The sequence below is a fragment of the Culex pipiens genome, chromosome 2 (genome assembly GCF_016801865.2).
Source record: "Culex pipiens pallens isolate TS chromosome 2, TS_CPP_V2, whole genome shotgun sequence".
Lineage (NCBI taxonomy): Eukaryota > Metazoa > Arthropoda > Insecta > Diptera > Culicidae > Culex > Culex pipiens.
Window position 1 is genome coordinate 216916067 of NC_068938.1, and position 14658 is coordinate 216930724.

A 14658-nucleotide genomic window follows, 5' to 3' on the forward strand; every position below is an offset into this window, starting at 1 on the left:
AGAGACTAAAACGATTTCTAAAATTATATCACACTTATTCACTCGCTCTCTCGCGTAGGTTGGCAGTGTTCTTTGACAGTTTTTCTTTTTCACACACAGATTTTCACGAGATGAAATTTTCCCTGACTAGTTCATGAGAGGCACTTTTGCAGCTATTTGGTATGTTTGATGAACGGTGCACGTACAAAGAAAGTTGGCAATCTTTGAACCTTTTCCTTACTTCTCTAGAGTAGATGTTAATCCTGGTAGGCTGATTGATTAGCTGATTGATGGGTCGATTTGGTCAAAGGCTTCTTAGATCGCAACGCACTGGAGTTCGCAGCAGGCGTCCGTGTCCGCTTGGCTCATGGAGATGAGATATTCGTGCAGCTCAATGGTCTGGTGCAGCCACTTCCAGGTTTGGTGCAGGCTATTGGTGCGGTTTCTGATCGCGACGCAATCGCGACTGTAGTTAAATGGCATTCCTTTGGGAATTACGACGGCGGCGGGAGATATCTTGACAATCCAACTGGCCCCTCTCGTCCGCGCTGGGGCTTTCAACGCACCACTACCACAGGCAACTCGCGTAGAATTGGAGCAATTGCTTCTAATTAATCAAACTCGGCTCGAGGTCGGTGTTCACGACGGCATCGACGACTGACTAACTCTCGCGCACAAAACTGATCACCACTCTGAACAACGTTCTGAATGCAACTGAACCCGAGACCGTTCGTGTCGCTCGTTTATATATTTATTCCACGCATCGTTGGTGTGCGCCCGCACCAATACACGTGGCGGTGGGCCGTAACGGGCAATACAGGCAACGCAACGGACGCACCCGTCCAACCCAAAGAAGTGATATCAGCTGATGACCCCCTGTCCACACTCTGAGAACGTGGAGCGTCGTCGCGCTGCTTGTGCGTATGGATGTTCTGGATGCTACTTGCCACCAACCGTATGGGCGATGATGATGGGTTCAGTGGACCACATTAAGGTTGGCCGCATAGCAACGAACGTTAAAAAACCCAGTTGGCCACATTCATTGTCCATTTCGCGCGCGCACGGATAATGGAGTTGGTGATGCACACGCGGTAGATCTAGCAAGCATAGCAGCAGGCTATGCGTGGTTGATTGCATAGAGCGAGTGCAAGTGCACCGGAGAGCTGCGAATAGTAAAGGGATAGGAAAGTTTTAGTTTGATAATCTAAGTTATAATAGAATGAAGTTTTTAATAGTTTTCTCTTACATAAGCGTTTTCTTGTTGATACAAACAACTTTTTGTTTTTGTTTCAGTTCGATTTAGTCGTTTGGTTTTATGCATCGGCAACCTAAAACTTAACACTATTTTAAAGAAATTTAAATTGATGGATTCGAATCCGTTGCAAAAATCTAGAATTTGACAAATGTGTATTTTTTTTATTTAACTTGAAATAATATGATTTCTTATTTTGGTCGAGTTGGGATGCACAGTTCAGTTACAGTCCAGACTCGATTATCCGAAGGCCTCGGAAAAAAAATCACTTCGGTAATGAAAACTTCGGATAATCGAATCACGGAAACCATTTTTTGTTTGTATATGACCCCTAAGCTGCGCTAAAGTGATTAAGATTTTTTAAATTCCAATATGGCGGTGACGAAATATTGAAAAAAAAATGCATTTTGTTTTTGAATGGGCAATCAACTATTCAAATTTGACTAAAATGGGATCGCAGAACTCGAATTTGATGTTAGAAAAAAGAAAAAGAAAGAAAAAAAAAACGAAAAAATGTTCTTTGTTCGTGATTCAATTATCCGAAGTCCCATACAAACCTTCGGATAATCGAAACTTCGGATAATCGAGGCTTCGGATAATCGAGTCTGGACTGTATTGATATTCGTAGCATTTTTTTTTTTAATTTGTTAAAACTATTTGATAAAGTGTCTGTTTTAAGCCTTTTTACGTTGAAAAGAATAGAAAATTTCACATCAGCATTTATTTGCATAGCAAAATCATATTTTTTTTTTATCTCCAATATTAAAAAAAAAATGTATATTCTTTCAAAAACAGTCAAGACTCGATTATCCGAAGGCCTTGGCAAAATTTCACTTTGGATAAGTGGTAACGCTTCCGCCTCGAAAGCGGTAGATCGGGGTTCAAATCCCGGCTCGGACCAACACAACTGGTGATCGTTTCTCTTCTGGATTCGATTGCTTAGTAAAGGGAAGCTGGACCTTATCAACGACACCTTTTAGGAAGGCGACCTATGGAATGTTAACATTAACCTTAACATGTTGACATTAGTTGAGTTAAAAACTGCCACTGAATCAGCTTTGTAAATGCCGGCCCCGATACTCTTCAAGGGTGTTCCCCAAAGGAACTGGGAAAGATTTACTTTTACTTATAATCGAAACTTCGGATTTTTGGTTGTTGAGCTTAGCTCTAAAGTGATTTAGAATTTTTAAATCCAAGATGGTGGCCAAAATGGCGATGATGAAATATTGAAAAAATTCACCATTAAAATTTGACTAAAATTGGGTCGCAGAACTCGATTTTGATGTTTGAAGTAAGAAAATAAAAAAATACGAAAAAAAATATTTCTGTTCAGCAAATTAAAAATTTAATGATTGATTGTATAGTGAGTTCTCAAATTTATTTATACTTAAATGATTTTGATCATTTTTATAAAATACCATTTGCAGCTTTGATATTGAGTTTTTTACTAACTGAAAATCTATCGATACAAACATTGGTTTGGATCCAACACTCAAAAAATTTGAAAAAAAATATCTTTGCTGGAAATTGAAAAAGCAATGAAAACATGCAGTGTTGTAAATGAGTGATAGAAAAAAACTATCATTTTATGATTCCTGCACCAAAATTTAAGAAGGTATAGTGACCGTCACTATAGCTTGAGAGTTCTCTTCTTTCATCTTGTGATTGCCAACATGAGTATTCTCTTTCTATCACTCCTTCTATTTTCCTCGTTCACGCACACTCGCCGAAGATTCTATTGTTTTCTCACAACACCGCTACGAAAGAACGTGAGAGGTGGATTGGAAACCGACGACGCATTACGTCCAGTTAAACTGCGTTGGCAAATGTTGTTTAGTGGTGGCTTTTGTGGCTACGCTCTGTTGAGGGGGAATGATTGTGAACGTGGGAATGAGAGAGAAAAAGAGAATGTCACACGGGACTGTGTGATCACGAAGTCTCTATCTCGCAATTATTGGTTCTGATAATCTCACGACAGAAAGAAGGGCAGTGAAGGATTTCAGGCATGATAATTGGAATCGCTGATAACTGAAAGTTTTAAATTTTTACAAACCAGAAAATATTAAATAATCAAAATTATTTAAATAGACAAGATATAGGAACAATTGCATATACTTTGTTACTTCAAGTGCATCTGGTTATCAAGCAATCAGACCGATCATCCGACACGGGTGAGATATTTTCCTAATAAAACTCCGTCTGTGATGCACTTACGAGTCTGTAATACGCACAGACCAACCAGTCAGTAGTTGCAACTAGAGAACTGGATTCAACCGGTCGGCAGATTTGCACACACTTGCCGTGTGCATAAAAAGCAACTTTTATTCAATCAGGCTCACTTTAGCAAGCAATTGGTCCTGATTGCATAGACGGAGCCATAGACAAGTGGATCTTGTTGGTAGCATTAAACGCAATGGAGTTTTAAATTCTTACTCAGAGCAACCGATTTGTCTGTGGCCAACTGTTCGAAATTGCATTGCAACTGCGGAATAGAACTCGTTTGAAAAGGGCACTTTCCAGTCCTATTTTGCCGCTTGTGTGACCCATTGAGGAGGAGAAGAAGAAGAAGCGACCACGGCAGCTGATTGCAATCTACAACGGTGACGCCAAGCTCCGATAGTGGCGACGTGGCCAAAACGGGAGCACACTCAAAGGGGTCCGCGACTGCGCAGGGAGAGGGGTCAAAAGATCAGACGGCGATGATGGCGGCCTATCAGCAACACATCGTGGAAACAGATGCTGTTTGGATGCTGCTCTTCCGTCCAGAGTAATCTATTATTATTTGCCTGCCGGACTCGCTTGAGTGAGCCCAATAATGTACAATGAAGTAAGATTGCGCGTAAGAACGTACGATCGGAGTATAGTAGAATGATTGTAACATACATTGTAGGCAAAGTAATTAGTTGAAGTTTGAATATATTTGAATTTAAATTAGCAGACAAATAATCAATTTCATTCTTAGTTTATTGATTAAGCTTGACATTCAATGTAATTTACTTTTTACAACATGATCCACTTGTCTATGTCAAGCCAATTCTCCCAGAGTTCGGAGGAGACACGTGATCGGCATCAAACATTGTAAACTGTTTGCAATTGGAATGATCTGGGGCCACGCACGCAACGGATGTCTGGATGTCATGAAGCCTGATTGGGTTAAACAGAAATGACCTCGGGAGAACTTGGGCGTGTACGCAAATAGGTCGGGAACGTGCTTGTTACGAGTGTTGCGCAGGTCATGTTACTTGCGTCAGCTGAGAATTCCATAAGGCTTATCTCGGCAAGGTTACAAAGTATTATTTTTATATGATATACAATTTAACAATTCTAAGATAAATGTTTCGGACTTGATCGAAAAATTAACAAGTAATCATCATGTTTACTGTTTGTTTCCAATATAAAAATAATAAGTTTCAAGAATGAAGAATTTTGTATTAGTTTATTTTTTTATTTGGATGAAACTTTGTCAGTGCTATGTCAAAGAAGACATTTTCATCTTTAGTTTTTCCATTTAAGTCTCCAGTAGGGTGGTTCAAAGTGGCTCAATTTTTCTTTTATTACTGGGTATAATCCAGGCGGCATACAGAACTTAAATCATAAGTTTAAGTATTTTTTAGTAGACAAAAAAATTCAAAAATATCCAAATCTATAAATTTTTGAAATTTTTTGGAAAATCGAAAATATGGTCTAACAAAATTATAAGATAACTTCTAAGATGTAAAACCAAATTTGCAATCTTGTTGTCGATGTGAACCGTTTTCATGTTATGCGCAATTTTATGTTAACATTTCTGTATAAAATGTTATCGAAAAGTCGAAAAAAATATCATTGAAATTAAAAATCTAACCAAAGTTTTGACATTTGAGAAGGGCGTAAGTGTTTTAAATATTTTTGTAATTCGGAATTTAAATATTTCTGTATCTCGAAGCCGTTGCATCGTATCAAAAAGTGGTCAAAGACAAACTTGTAGGAAATTTGACGGGCTTTCCGAAAAAAATACACTGAAAGAAAAAAACACGCCACTTTTATGAGATTTTCTGATTTTTTAGTTAAAAAGTCAAATTGGAAGGTGAGCCCACGATTTTTTTTCGTTCAAAATTTTTGTGAAAATAGCCTAAGATGTTACAAAAAGACTCATGAAAAATGCAGGATTGAGCAACTCACCTAAGAAATACAATAATTATTAACTTCAACTGTTTTTTTGAAAAGTGCTCAAAACGTAAAAATTTTCAATAAACGAATACGGGAATCGATTCTCCAGACAATTTTACATAAAAGTCTCCATATTGACCACTGTCCTAAGTCCAATCCTTGTGAAGCGGTTTTAAAAATAAAAATGTTGAAATAAAAGGGTTTTTTGATGGTTTTTGACAATTTCTATATGACAGACTTGATTTTTCAGTCTCGTAAATATTTTTACCGGAAAGCTCGTCCAATTTCCCATAAGATTGTCTTTGACCACATTTCAATTGGAAGTATGGGCTCACAGATATAAGCTAATTGCATTACTCACAGAATATTTTTTTCAGTGTAGTTCAGTGGATGGTAGTAACCTGGATAGTAAATTAGCTTAAATCATCAAAAAAACGAGTTATTTCGAAAAGTGGACAAAGACAACGAGCTTTCCGGTAAAAATATTTTTGCAATTCCGTCGTGAAACTACTTACTTTTCCTGTCATTCTTGAACGACGAAATAGCCTACTTTTCTGTACCAAAAATAACAGAATCGAATAGCAACACTTTTCAAAATAAATGCTGAAAAGTTCTACTTTTCAGCACTGAAATGGGTGCTGAAAAGTTGAACTTTTCAGCACTTGTGTCGAAAAGTAACACTTTTCAACATTTTTTTGATTTAAAAGATTTATTGACAAAATACATGAAAATTTGACTTAAAATTTCACTCAATGATTTTTTTTCGGAATTGCAAAAAATGTTGTATGGAACTCGTTGCAAAACTTGATTTTTTCAGCACTTTTCGTATTTATCCAACTCGGTGAACCTCGTTGGATAAATGTACGACTCGTGCTGAAAAAATCCTCTTTTTGCAACTTGTTGCATAAACTACTATTACGAGACTGAAAAATCAAGTCTGTCATATAAAAATTGTCAAAAACCATCAAAAAACCATATTTTTCAACATTTGAGCAGTTCTCTACGAAATCGGTCTTTTTTCTTTAATTTTAATTTTTGTATTTTTAATCCGGCTGAAACTTTTTTGGTGCCTTTGGTATGACCAAAGAAGCCATTTTGCATCATTAGTTTGTCCATATAATTTTCCATACAAATTTGGCAGCTGTCCATACAAAAATGATATGTGAAAATTCAAAAATCTGTATCTTTTGAAGGAATTTTTTGATCGATTTGGTGTCTTCGGCAAAGTTGTAGGTATGGAAATGGACTACACTGAAAAAAAATGATACACGGTAAAAAAAAATTTGGTGATTTTTAATTTAACTTTTTTTCACTAAAACTTGATTTGCAAAAAAACACTATTTTTAATTTTTTTTATTTTTTGATATGTTTTAGAGGACATAAAATGCCAACTTTTCAGAAATTTCCAGAATGGGCAAAAAATCTTTGACCGAGTTATAATTTTTTGAATCAATACAGATTTTTTCAAAAAATCGAAATATTGGTCGCAAAAATTTTTCAACTTCATTTTTCGATGTAAAATCGAATTTGCAATCAAAAAGTACTTTAGTGAATTTTTGATAAAGTGCACCGTTTTCAAGTTATAACCAATTTTAGGTAACTTTTTTGAAAATAGTCGCAGTTTTTCATTTTTTAAAATTAGTGCCCATGTTTGCCCACTTTTGAAAAAAATATTTTTGAAAAGCTGAGAAAATTCTCTATATTTTGTTTTATTGAACTTTGTTGATACGACCCATAGTTGCTGAGATATTGCCATGCAAAGGTTAAAAAACAGGAAAATTGATGTTTTCTAAGTCTCACCCAAACAACCCACCATTTTCTAATGTCGATATCTCAGCAACTATAGGTCTGATTTACAATGTTAAAACATGAAACATTCGTAAAATTTTCCGATCTTTTCGAAAAAAATATTTTCAAAAATTTAAAATCAAGACTAACATTTCAAATGGGCGTAATATTGAATGTTTGGCCCGTTTGAAATGTTAGTCTTGATTTTAAATTTTTGAAAATATTTTTTTCGAAAAGATCGGAAAATTTTACGAATGTTTCATGTTTTAACATTGTAAATCGGACCTATAGTTGCTGAGATATCGACATTAGAAAATTGTGGGTTATTTGGGTGAGACTTAGAAAACATCAATTTTCCTGTTTTTAAACCTTTGCATTGCAATATCTCAGCAACTAAAGGTCGTATCAACAAAGTCCGAATAAGCAAAATATAGAGAATTTTCTCAGCTTTTCAAAAATATTTTTTTCAAAGATGGGCAAACATGGGCACTAGTTTTAAAAAATGAAAAACTGCGACTATTTTCAAAAAAGTTACCTAAAATTGGTAATAACTTGAAAACGGTGCACTTTATCAAAAATTCACTAAAGTACTTTTTGATTGCAAATTCGATTTTACATCGAAAAATGAAGTTGAAAAATTTTTGCGACCAATATTTCGATTTTTTGAAAAAATCTGTATTGATTCAAAAAATCATAACTCGGTCAAAGATTTTTTGCCCATTCTGGAAATTTCTGAAAAGTTGGCATTTTATGTCCTCTAAAACATATCAAAAAATAAAAAAAATTAAAAATAGTGTTTTTTTGCAAATCAAGTTTTAGTGACAAAAAGTTAAATTAAAAATCACCAAATTTTTTTTACCGTGTATAATTTTTTTTCAGTGTAGTCCATATCCATACCTACAACTTTGCCGAAGACACCAAATCGATCAAAAAATTCCTTCAAAAGATACAGATTTTTGAATTTTCACATATCATTTTTGTATGGACAGCTGCCAAATTTGTATGGAAAATTATATGGACAAACTAATGATGCAAAATGGCTTCTTTGGGCATACCGAAGGCACCAAAAAAGTTTCAGCCGGATTAAAAAATACAGAAAAAATCGTATGACCGAAATCTCAGAGAATTGCTCATTTTTATTTTTAAAACCGCTGTAACTTCACAAGGATTGGACTTAGGACAGTGATCAATATGAAGACTTTTATGTAAAATTGTCTGGAGAATCGATTCCCGTATTCGGTTTCTGAAAATTTTGACGTTTAGAGCACTTTTCAAAAAAAAACAGTTGAAGTAAATGTTTCTTGTATTTTTTTAGGTGAGTTGCTCCGTCTTGCATTTTTCATGAGTCTTTTTGTAACATTATAGGCTATTTTCACAAAAAAAGGAACGAAAAAAATCGTGGGCTCTCCTTTAAATTTGACTTTTAAACTTAAAAATCTCATAAAAGTGGCGTGTTTTTTTCTTTCAGTGTATTTTTTTCAGAAAGTCCGTCAAATTTCCTACAAGTTTGTCTTTGACCACTTTTTGATACGATGCAACGGCTTTGAGTTACAGAAATATTTAAATTCCGAATTACAAAAATATTCAAAACACTTACGTCCTTCTCAAATGTCTTTATCGAGTGAAACTGGCTCCATATACACAAAAATGGCTTATATAAGCGTAGGATAACATGTCTACAAAGTTTCATTGAAATCGGAGAGAGTCCGGTACAACCGATTCCCTATTTGTCATGGAATTGCTCAATTTTTTTTCTAAGAGAAAACCAGATTTTTGTGTTTTTTTTTAACCACAAATTTAACTTTAGATGGAAGTGATGCATGACCACATCCTTTGTCATGTACTTTATATATGAGAATTAAATGACTTTTGAATTTTTCATTGAAAAATCTTGTAAAATCGGTTGTAAACAATTCATAATGCATTGTGTAACGCTTATTTATATACTTTTCAATCTTTTGTTAAAATTTTGAAAGAAAGAAATCCAAGAGAAAATCGAGGTGGAAAGGCATCGAGCTAGAGAGGATTTCGAGAAAAGGAGAGCAAGTTTGCAATTTAATCAAACGAACTTAAATTTTAAATCGAAGATTTTATGTTTTTAGGTTGGTGATATTATGAAGAATATTTTAGGGCAAAAGTTTCGGCATAAATAAGTTTTTTTTTCTTGTCGAATTATTTTTTGTCACATAAGCTAGAGACTTAATCACTTTATTTCCTCTTTATTTTTTATCTGCTTTCATCTGCCGGTCGCGTACACTTATAAATTTTGCTGTTTGATTAATTGCAAAAGCGCGCGCGTTTTTTGCTCGCTTTTCCACGTTCGTTTGCATTTTTTTCTGCTTCACACTTGAAAAGGCGTTTCTAAATAACTAGTACTTGTTGTTTTTTGAATATTTTTTCTTCTTCTTATGCTGCGATAAATAAATCTCTCTTAAAACAAAAATAATAATTAGGGGTTTACAGAAAATAATGAGGGGGAGGTTTGCTTACAAATCTACGCCTACAAATCAGTTTGAATTGTTGCACTGAAAATTACACGCGATGGAACAACTACATGGGGACTTGGCAATAAAAACAATTAAACAAATTCGGAAACGTATTTCCTTACTTATTTATTTCGCGGTGTCATTTTTATCTGTAAAAGCCCATTCACACAAAAAGTACAAAAAGTTTTGAAGCGAATATTTCTTTTAAATGAAATTATGCAGTTATACTACTTTTATCTCTGAACGAAGAAGAAGGAATCAACAAAAAAGCATAAGTAAAGAGAGGGGGTGAAATAAGTTAGATTTAGTACGATTTACACCGTTTGACAAACGGGTGAATAACTTCTTCTTTTTTATGTTTCGTATCGGAATGTTAATTAAAATTAGGAAATAAATAGAAGTACACAGACGACAAAACTACAGATAAATCAACATATTGCAAGATTTTTTTTTCATGAAAAAAGTACAGCTAAGATAGAGTGTTTTTTAAACGAGTTGAAGAAAGAGAGAATTTCGACGAAAAATAAGGCAACGACTTTGCTTTCCTTTTTTATCAGTGTGCACTCATTACGATTCTGTAGCAAACTTGACTCTTTTCTCTCTGGTACCTTTTTGGTGGATTCGGGTTTTTTTTTTTGTTGTAAAGTTTGATTTGATGCTGAAAATCCATTCAATGAACACGATGGTTGTATGTTGATTAAATATGTTCGGCTAAAAATTTTGCTATTTTTTTTTGTTGATGTTTCGGGCGCAATTTGCGAGTAGGAAAAACTGCTTATTGTAATATACGAGTAGGTACGAGAAAGGGAAAAAGTTCTACGATTTTTTTTGTATAAGGGTATAGTTTTGCAAAGTTTTGTCTACAGATAGGAGCACGAAAAAGTTCATTTGGTTCTCTCTTTCAGCGTCGCTTTGATACTGTAAATTTCTTGTTCAATATTTTTTAGTTTTCCTTCTTTATGAAAAGATAGTTTATAGACTTTTTGTTTGTGTAATATAATATACGATTCCGGCTGCTCTCGGCTTGCGCAAACATGAAACATTGAAAGCAAATATTCGACTTCGCTCACGTTTAAATAGGGTTTCTTCTTTACTTTATCTCATCAATCAATAAAAGCTCTTCTCCTGCATCTCACCTTCTTTTGCGTGTAAATATTGTTAAATATTGTTCAACAACTTTTAATTTTCTTGCGTTTTAATCATTATGCACAGCAAACAACACATTCAGACCTAAAGCGATTTGATTGTTATCCTTTTCATCAGTGTTGCTCTCAATATTTGTCCCTTTGTTTGTATGTTTGTTGTTTTTTTTTGTTATCTTGTTATATTTTGTAATAAAATTAGAAAATGCTTAAACTATCAACTGTCCTCATACATCTTAAACGGTGATGTGACTGAATTTTGCGTCCAACTGTTCAACTCTTACCAATTCTTACAAAGAGAACAAAAAAAAAAAACATAATTCGCAACCTAAAAGATACTGTGATGATGACGATTTTGCACTGCGCTTGTGATATTTCTCTCATTCTATTGTTGTGAGTGGAAACCATCATGTTTGCTCATTTTCAGCTGATATAAGCGCGCGCGCACACACACATACGTACACAGATAAACACGCAGCGTGAGAGAAGCATGCTCGCTTGCTGTCACTTACTCGCCTCAATGCGAGAGAGAGAGAGAAGAGATGCCTTACTGTGTTTGCTGCTGGATTTCGATCTTCTCCACGGTCATGTCGGGATTCATGGCGGTTGCTTCCTAGAATGTGTTGTAATCGATTAGAATTTTTGCAAAAATGTTTGCGTTTGATGAAAAAACTAAAGCAAATATAAAAACTTTAAGCTTAAATAATGGACACGATTGAAAATGGTATAGCTTCTCGTCCTAGTGGAAATATATCCATGGAGTAATGAACACTGATTTGTTGAAATCTAGTATGAATCAAACTAGAAATGAAATGATTTTTTATTACGAAGATTTGCAAGAACTCAAAACCAGCTCTTGGGAGCTCCTTGAGAAATCATCAATCGGTAATAGTCTCTCTACTCCTGCTTTTGATACTCAACATTTCTAAAATTAAAAAAAAATTAAGTTTAAAATTTCTGAATCTCAAATTTAATATGGGTTATTCTTCGCCAACTCACACAGCCCTATGTTCTAAAGGGTCCCTGATTACGAATCCGAACTTTAAACTTTCCAAATTTGAATTTAAAAATTATTATTTTTTAAGTCGTAGATTTGTTTTTCTGTAAAAAAATAATATTCTAATTTTCGAACGATTGCACTTCATAATTTTAGAATTTCAAAATTGGAAATTTCTGCCAACTCACACGAAACGGAAAAAGTTGTCCCATATCGAAAATCAAAATTTTAAAAATACAAATCAAGAAAACTCTAAAATTTTAAAATTCTTCAAATTTAAAAAAAAATAATAATCGAGAAAATTTTAAAATTTGAGATTCCGTCATTCTGACATTCTAAAATTTTCAAATGCAATTATTCGAAAATCAAAACATTATTTTTTACAAAAACTAAATTAAAATTTTGATATTCGAATTTTGAAAGTTTATTATTTTTACAATACAAATAAAAAAATAAAATAAAACAAAAAGTATTAAAAAGCTAAAATTCCGAAAATTCTGAAACTCAAACATTTTAAAATCTTTAAACTTTAAAAATTTGAATTTCCATCATGTAAAATTTAAATATTATTAATAAAAAATGAAAAATGAAACTAAAAAGTTTTCCACCACCTGTTTGTAAAAAAAAAAATGCAAAAATGTCGACTAAATTATATATTTCAGAATTTACTAAATATGATGCTTTAAATTTTCAATAAAGCAACTTTTGATTAGGTAGTTTTCAGTATTTTTTAATTGAGCCACTACAAAAATTTTATTCCAAATTTTCCTCCTCCATAACTTTTTTTTTTTTGAAAAAATGGGACATATCATATTTTTTTTCACTGAAGTTTCAATTTCAATTCAACAAACTTGTAGAATCAATTTTGCAAACAAGTTACAAAAAAAACAAATTTCAAGCCTTATTAAAAAAATAGGCAAAAGTTATCATAATAGGCTTTATACATCATTACAGTTATGCTACCATAAAAAAATTGCAAATGTTGAAAAAATATGAAAATGTTTTTCTTTTCTTCAACTTTTCATCAACCGATCTTTGGTCCAAAAAATCATAAATTTGTAAAATACTTAAAAAGTTTGAGTTTGCTTCATAGTACAAAACGAAACATTTCACATGTTTTATAAATAAAATGTTAATTTCAGTAATTTTATTATTAGCATTTTATTATTATTTTTCAGGGAAATTTTTAAGAGGGAACAAAAATAATATGTAAATAACAATTGCAATGGTCTTATCATGTCTTACGTCATGTTTGATCTAATTCCAAGATTTTAACTTTTTTGATGAATAATGAGAATGGTAAATTGAGAATGATAATGTATCATGAAATTGATTTGGTTATTTATGGAACTAAATTTCATGTTCGTTTTCAAAATGATATTTTCGAGTGTAAAGGGAAAATATGCGTAATTTTAAGGAACATGTTATGGCTAGAAATAAATGTTATTAGGTGAGTTTTAAAACTCAGACTCGCCAAACTATCAAACAACTCAACTCAACTCCAAATCGAAGAAAAGTACAAGCCAAAAGCATGGTAAATTTTAGCCAAACTCAGCCAAAAACTCCTTGAAAAAAGAGCTTTCTCGCTCAACATTTCAAACCTCAAAACCACGCCACCTGCTCTCAAAACTTGGGAAAGTTATACTTCCGCTCGAACATGGCATTGCTAAGCTGGCGCATTCGTTCCTCCGGATCCGTGCGGAACCGTCTCGAGGCCTGTCGTGGGCAACAAAGGGGTGGGACGATGATTTTTTTGGGTTTTAAAACACGCTTTCGAGAAGCTATTCACATTTTTTTGTTTCGAAATTTTGAATAAAGGTATACACAGAAACGGAAGAAAAACGTCGAGTTCGAAAAGATCGCTTTAGGGTGTTCAAATTGAAAATGGGGAACTCACCTGAATGGCCTCGGCCAGGGCCTTGTCGTGGTCGATGGGATCGCCGTCCGATTGAATGGTGATCTTCTGTTCAACCCGCGTTTCCACCACGCCGTCGCGTTCCGTTTTGTACTGAAAGTTAAGATTTTTTTTAGAATGAAATTTTACAGGGAGAAAAATTCGGTCTTACGGTAATGGTTTCCACCGTTCGCGTCTTGCTGGAGACCGTCTGGGAGGACACGATTTCGCCTTCGGCCGTGACGCCACTCTGGCTGTCGTCCAGCAGAACTCGGTGGTGCTCCACGTTCGGTCCGGTTGGGATCTTTGAGGCGCCCGCAACGTCGTCCACACCCTGTTGGGGACAAATTTAACAATGAGTTCGGCGAAGATTATTTACAACTCTCAAAAAACGATTCGGCTCACTGTACAGCATGCTCAAACGACACACGCTCTCTTCAAAATACCAACCGTGTAGCTCTTGTTGTAGATGACCGTCGAGTCGTCCTCCTCGCCGTACGGTCCATCGATGGGCGTTCCGGAATCGCCGGAACTCGTCGATGAAATGCTTTCGCGGCGAGCATACTAACGCAAGTTACACAACAACAACAACGACAACGAGACAAGCAGGAAGGTGTGTGGGGGTGACATTTGACCAATCGGGAGCAAATGATGCAAGCATGCACAAAATTAAAAGGAAAATTAATTTAAAAAAAAAATGAACTCAATGGTTAACTCAAGAGTTTCTCTCTCGCTTCGACGTCCCTACCTGATCTCCACTGGTGACGGTCGCGGTCGTCTTGACCTCCTGCGTAATGACCCGCTGTTCCTGGCGTTCGCCGTGCTGCGTCGTCGTGGTCGCGACCGTCTTCTCCTCCAGCTGTTGCGTCTTGGCGTTCGTGCCCAGATCTTCGTGCGTTGTGGCCGTCCGCGTGGTCACCGCCGTCGCCGTTAGGAATTTACCGTGACTATCGCTCGGGGCGTCCGCCTAG

The 14658-nt window shown here is 34.8% G+C and overlaps 1 protein-coding gene across 11 annotated transcripts in view; it reads right to left on the bottom strand.

The window, feature by feature from the left end:
* Positions 1–10495: 10495 nt before the first annotated feature.
* The window catches only part of LOC120427505 (protein 4.1 homolog), a 69460-nt gene continuing 65297 nt past the window's right edge, over positions 10496–14658 (bottom strand). For 9 of the 11 annotated variants that reach the window (XM_052708042.1, XM_052708041.1, XM_039592360.2 and 6 more), the window contains 6 exons: positions 14436–14654; positions 14138–14251; positions 13860–14021; positions 13691–13801; positions 13395–13509; positions 10496–11409 (listed from right to left, as the gene is read on the bottom strand). In XM_052708042.1, coding sequence (XP_052564002.1) covers positions 13417–13509; positions 13691–13801; positions 13860–14021; positions 14138–14251; positions 14436–14654 — 699 coding nt within the window. In that variant the 3' untranslated portion in view covers positions 10496–11409; positions 13395–13416. The remainder of the gene's footprint in view (positions 11410–13394; positions 13510–13690; positions 13802–13859; positions 14022–14137; positions 14252–14435; positions 14655–14658) is intronic. The other 2 variants (XM_052708046.1, XM_052708048.1) reach the window with 2 other exon arrangements.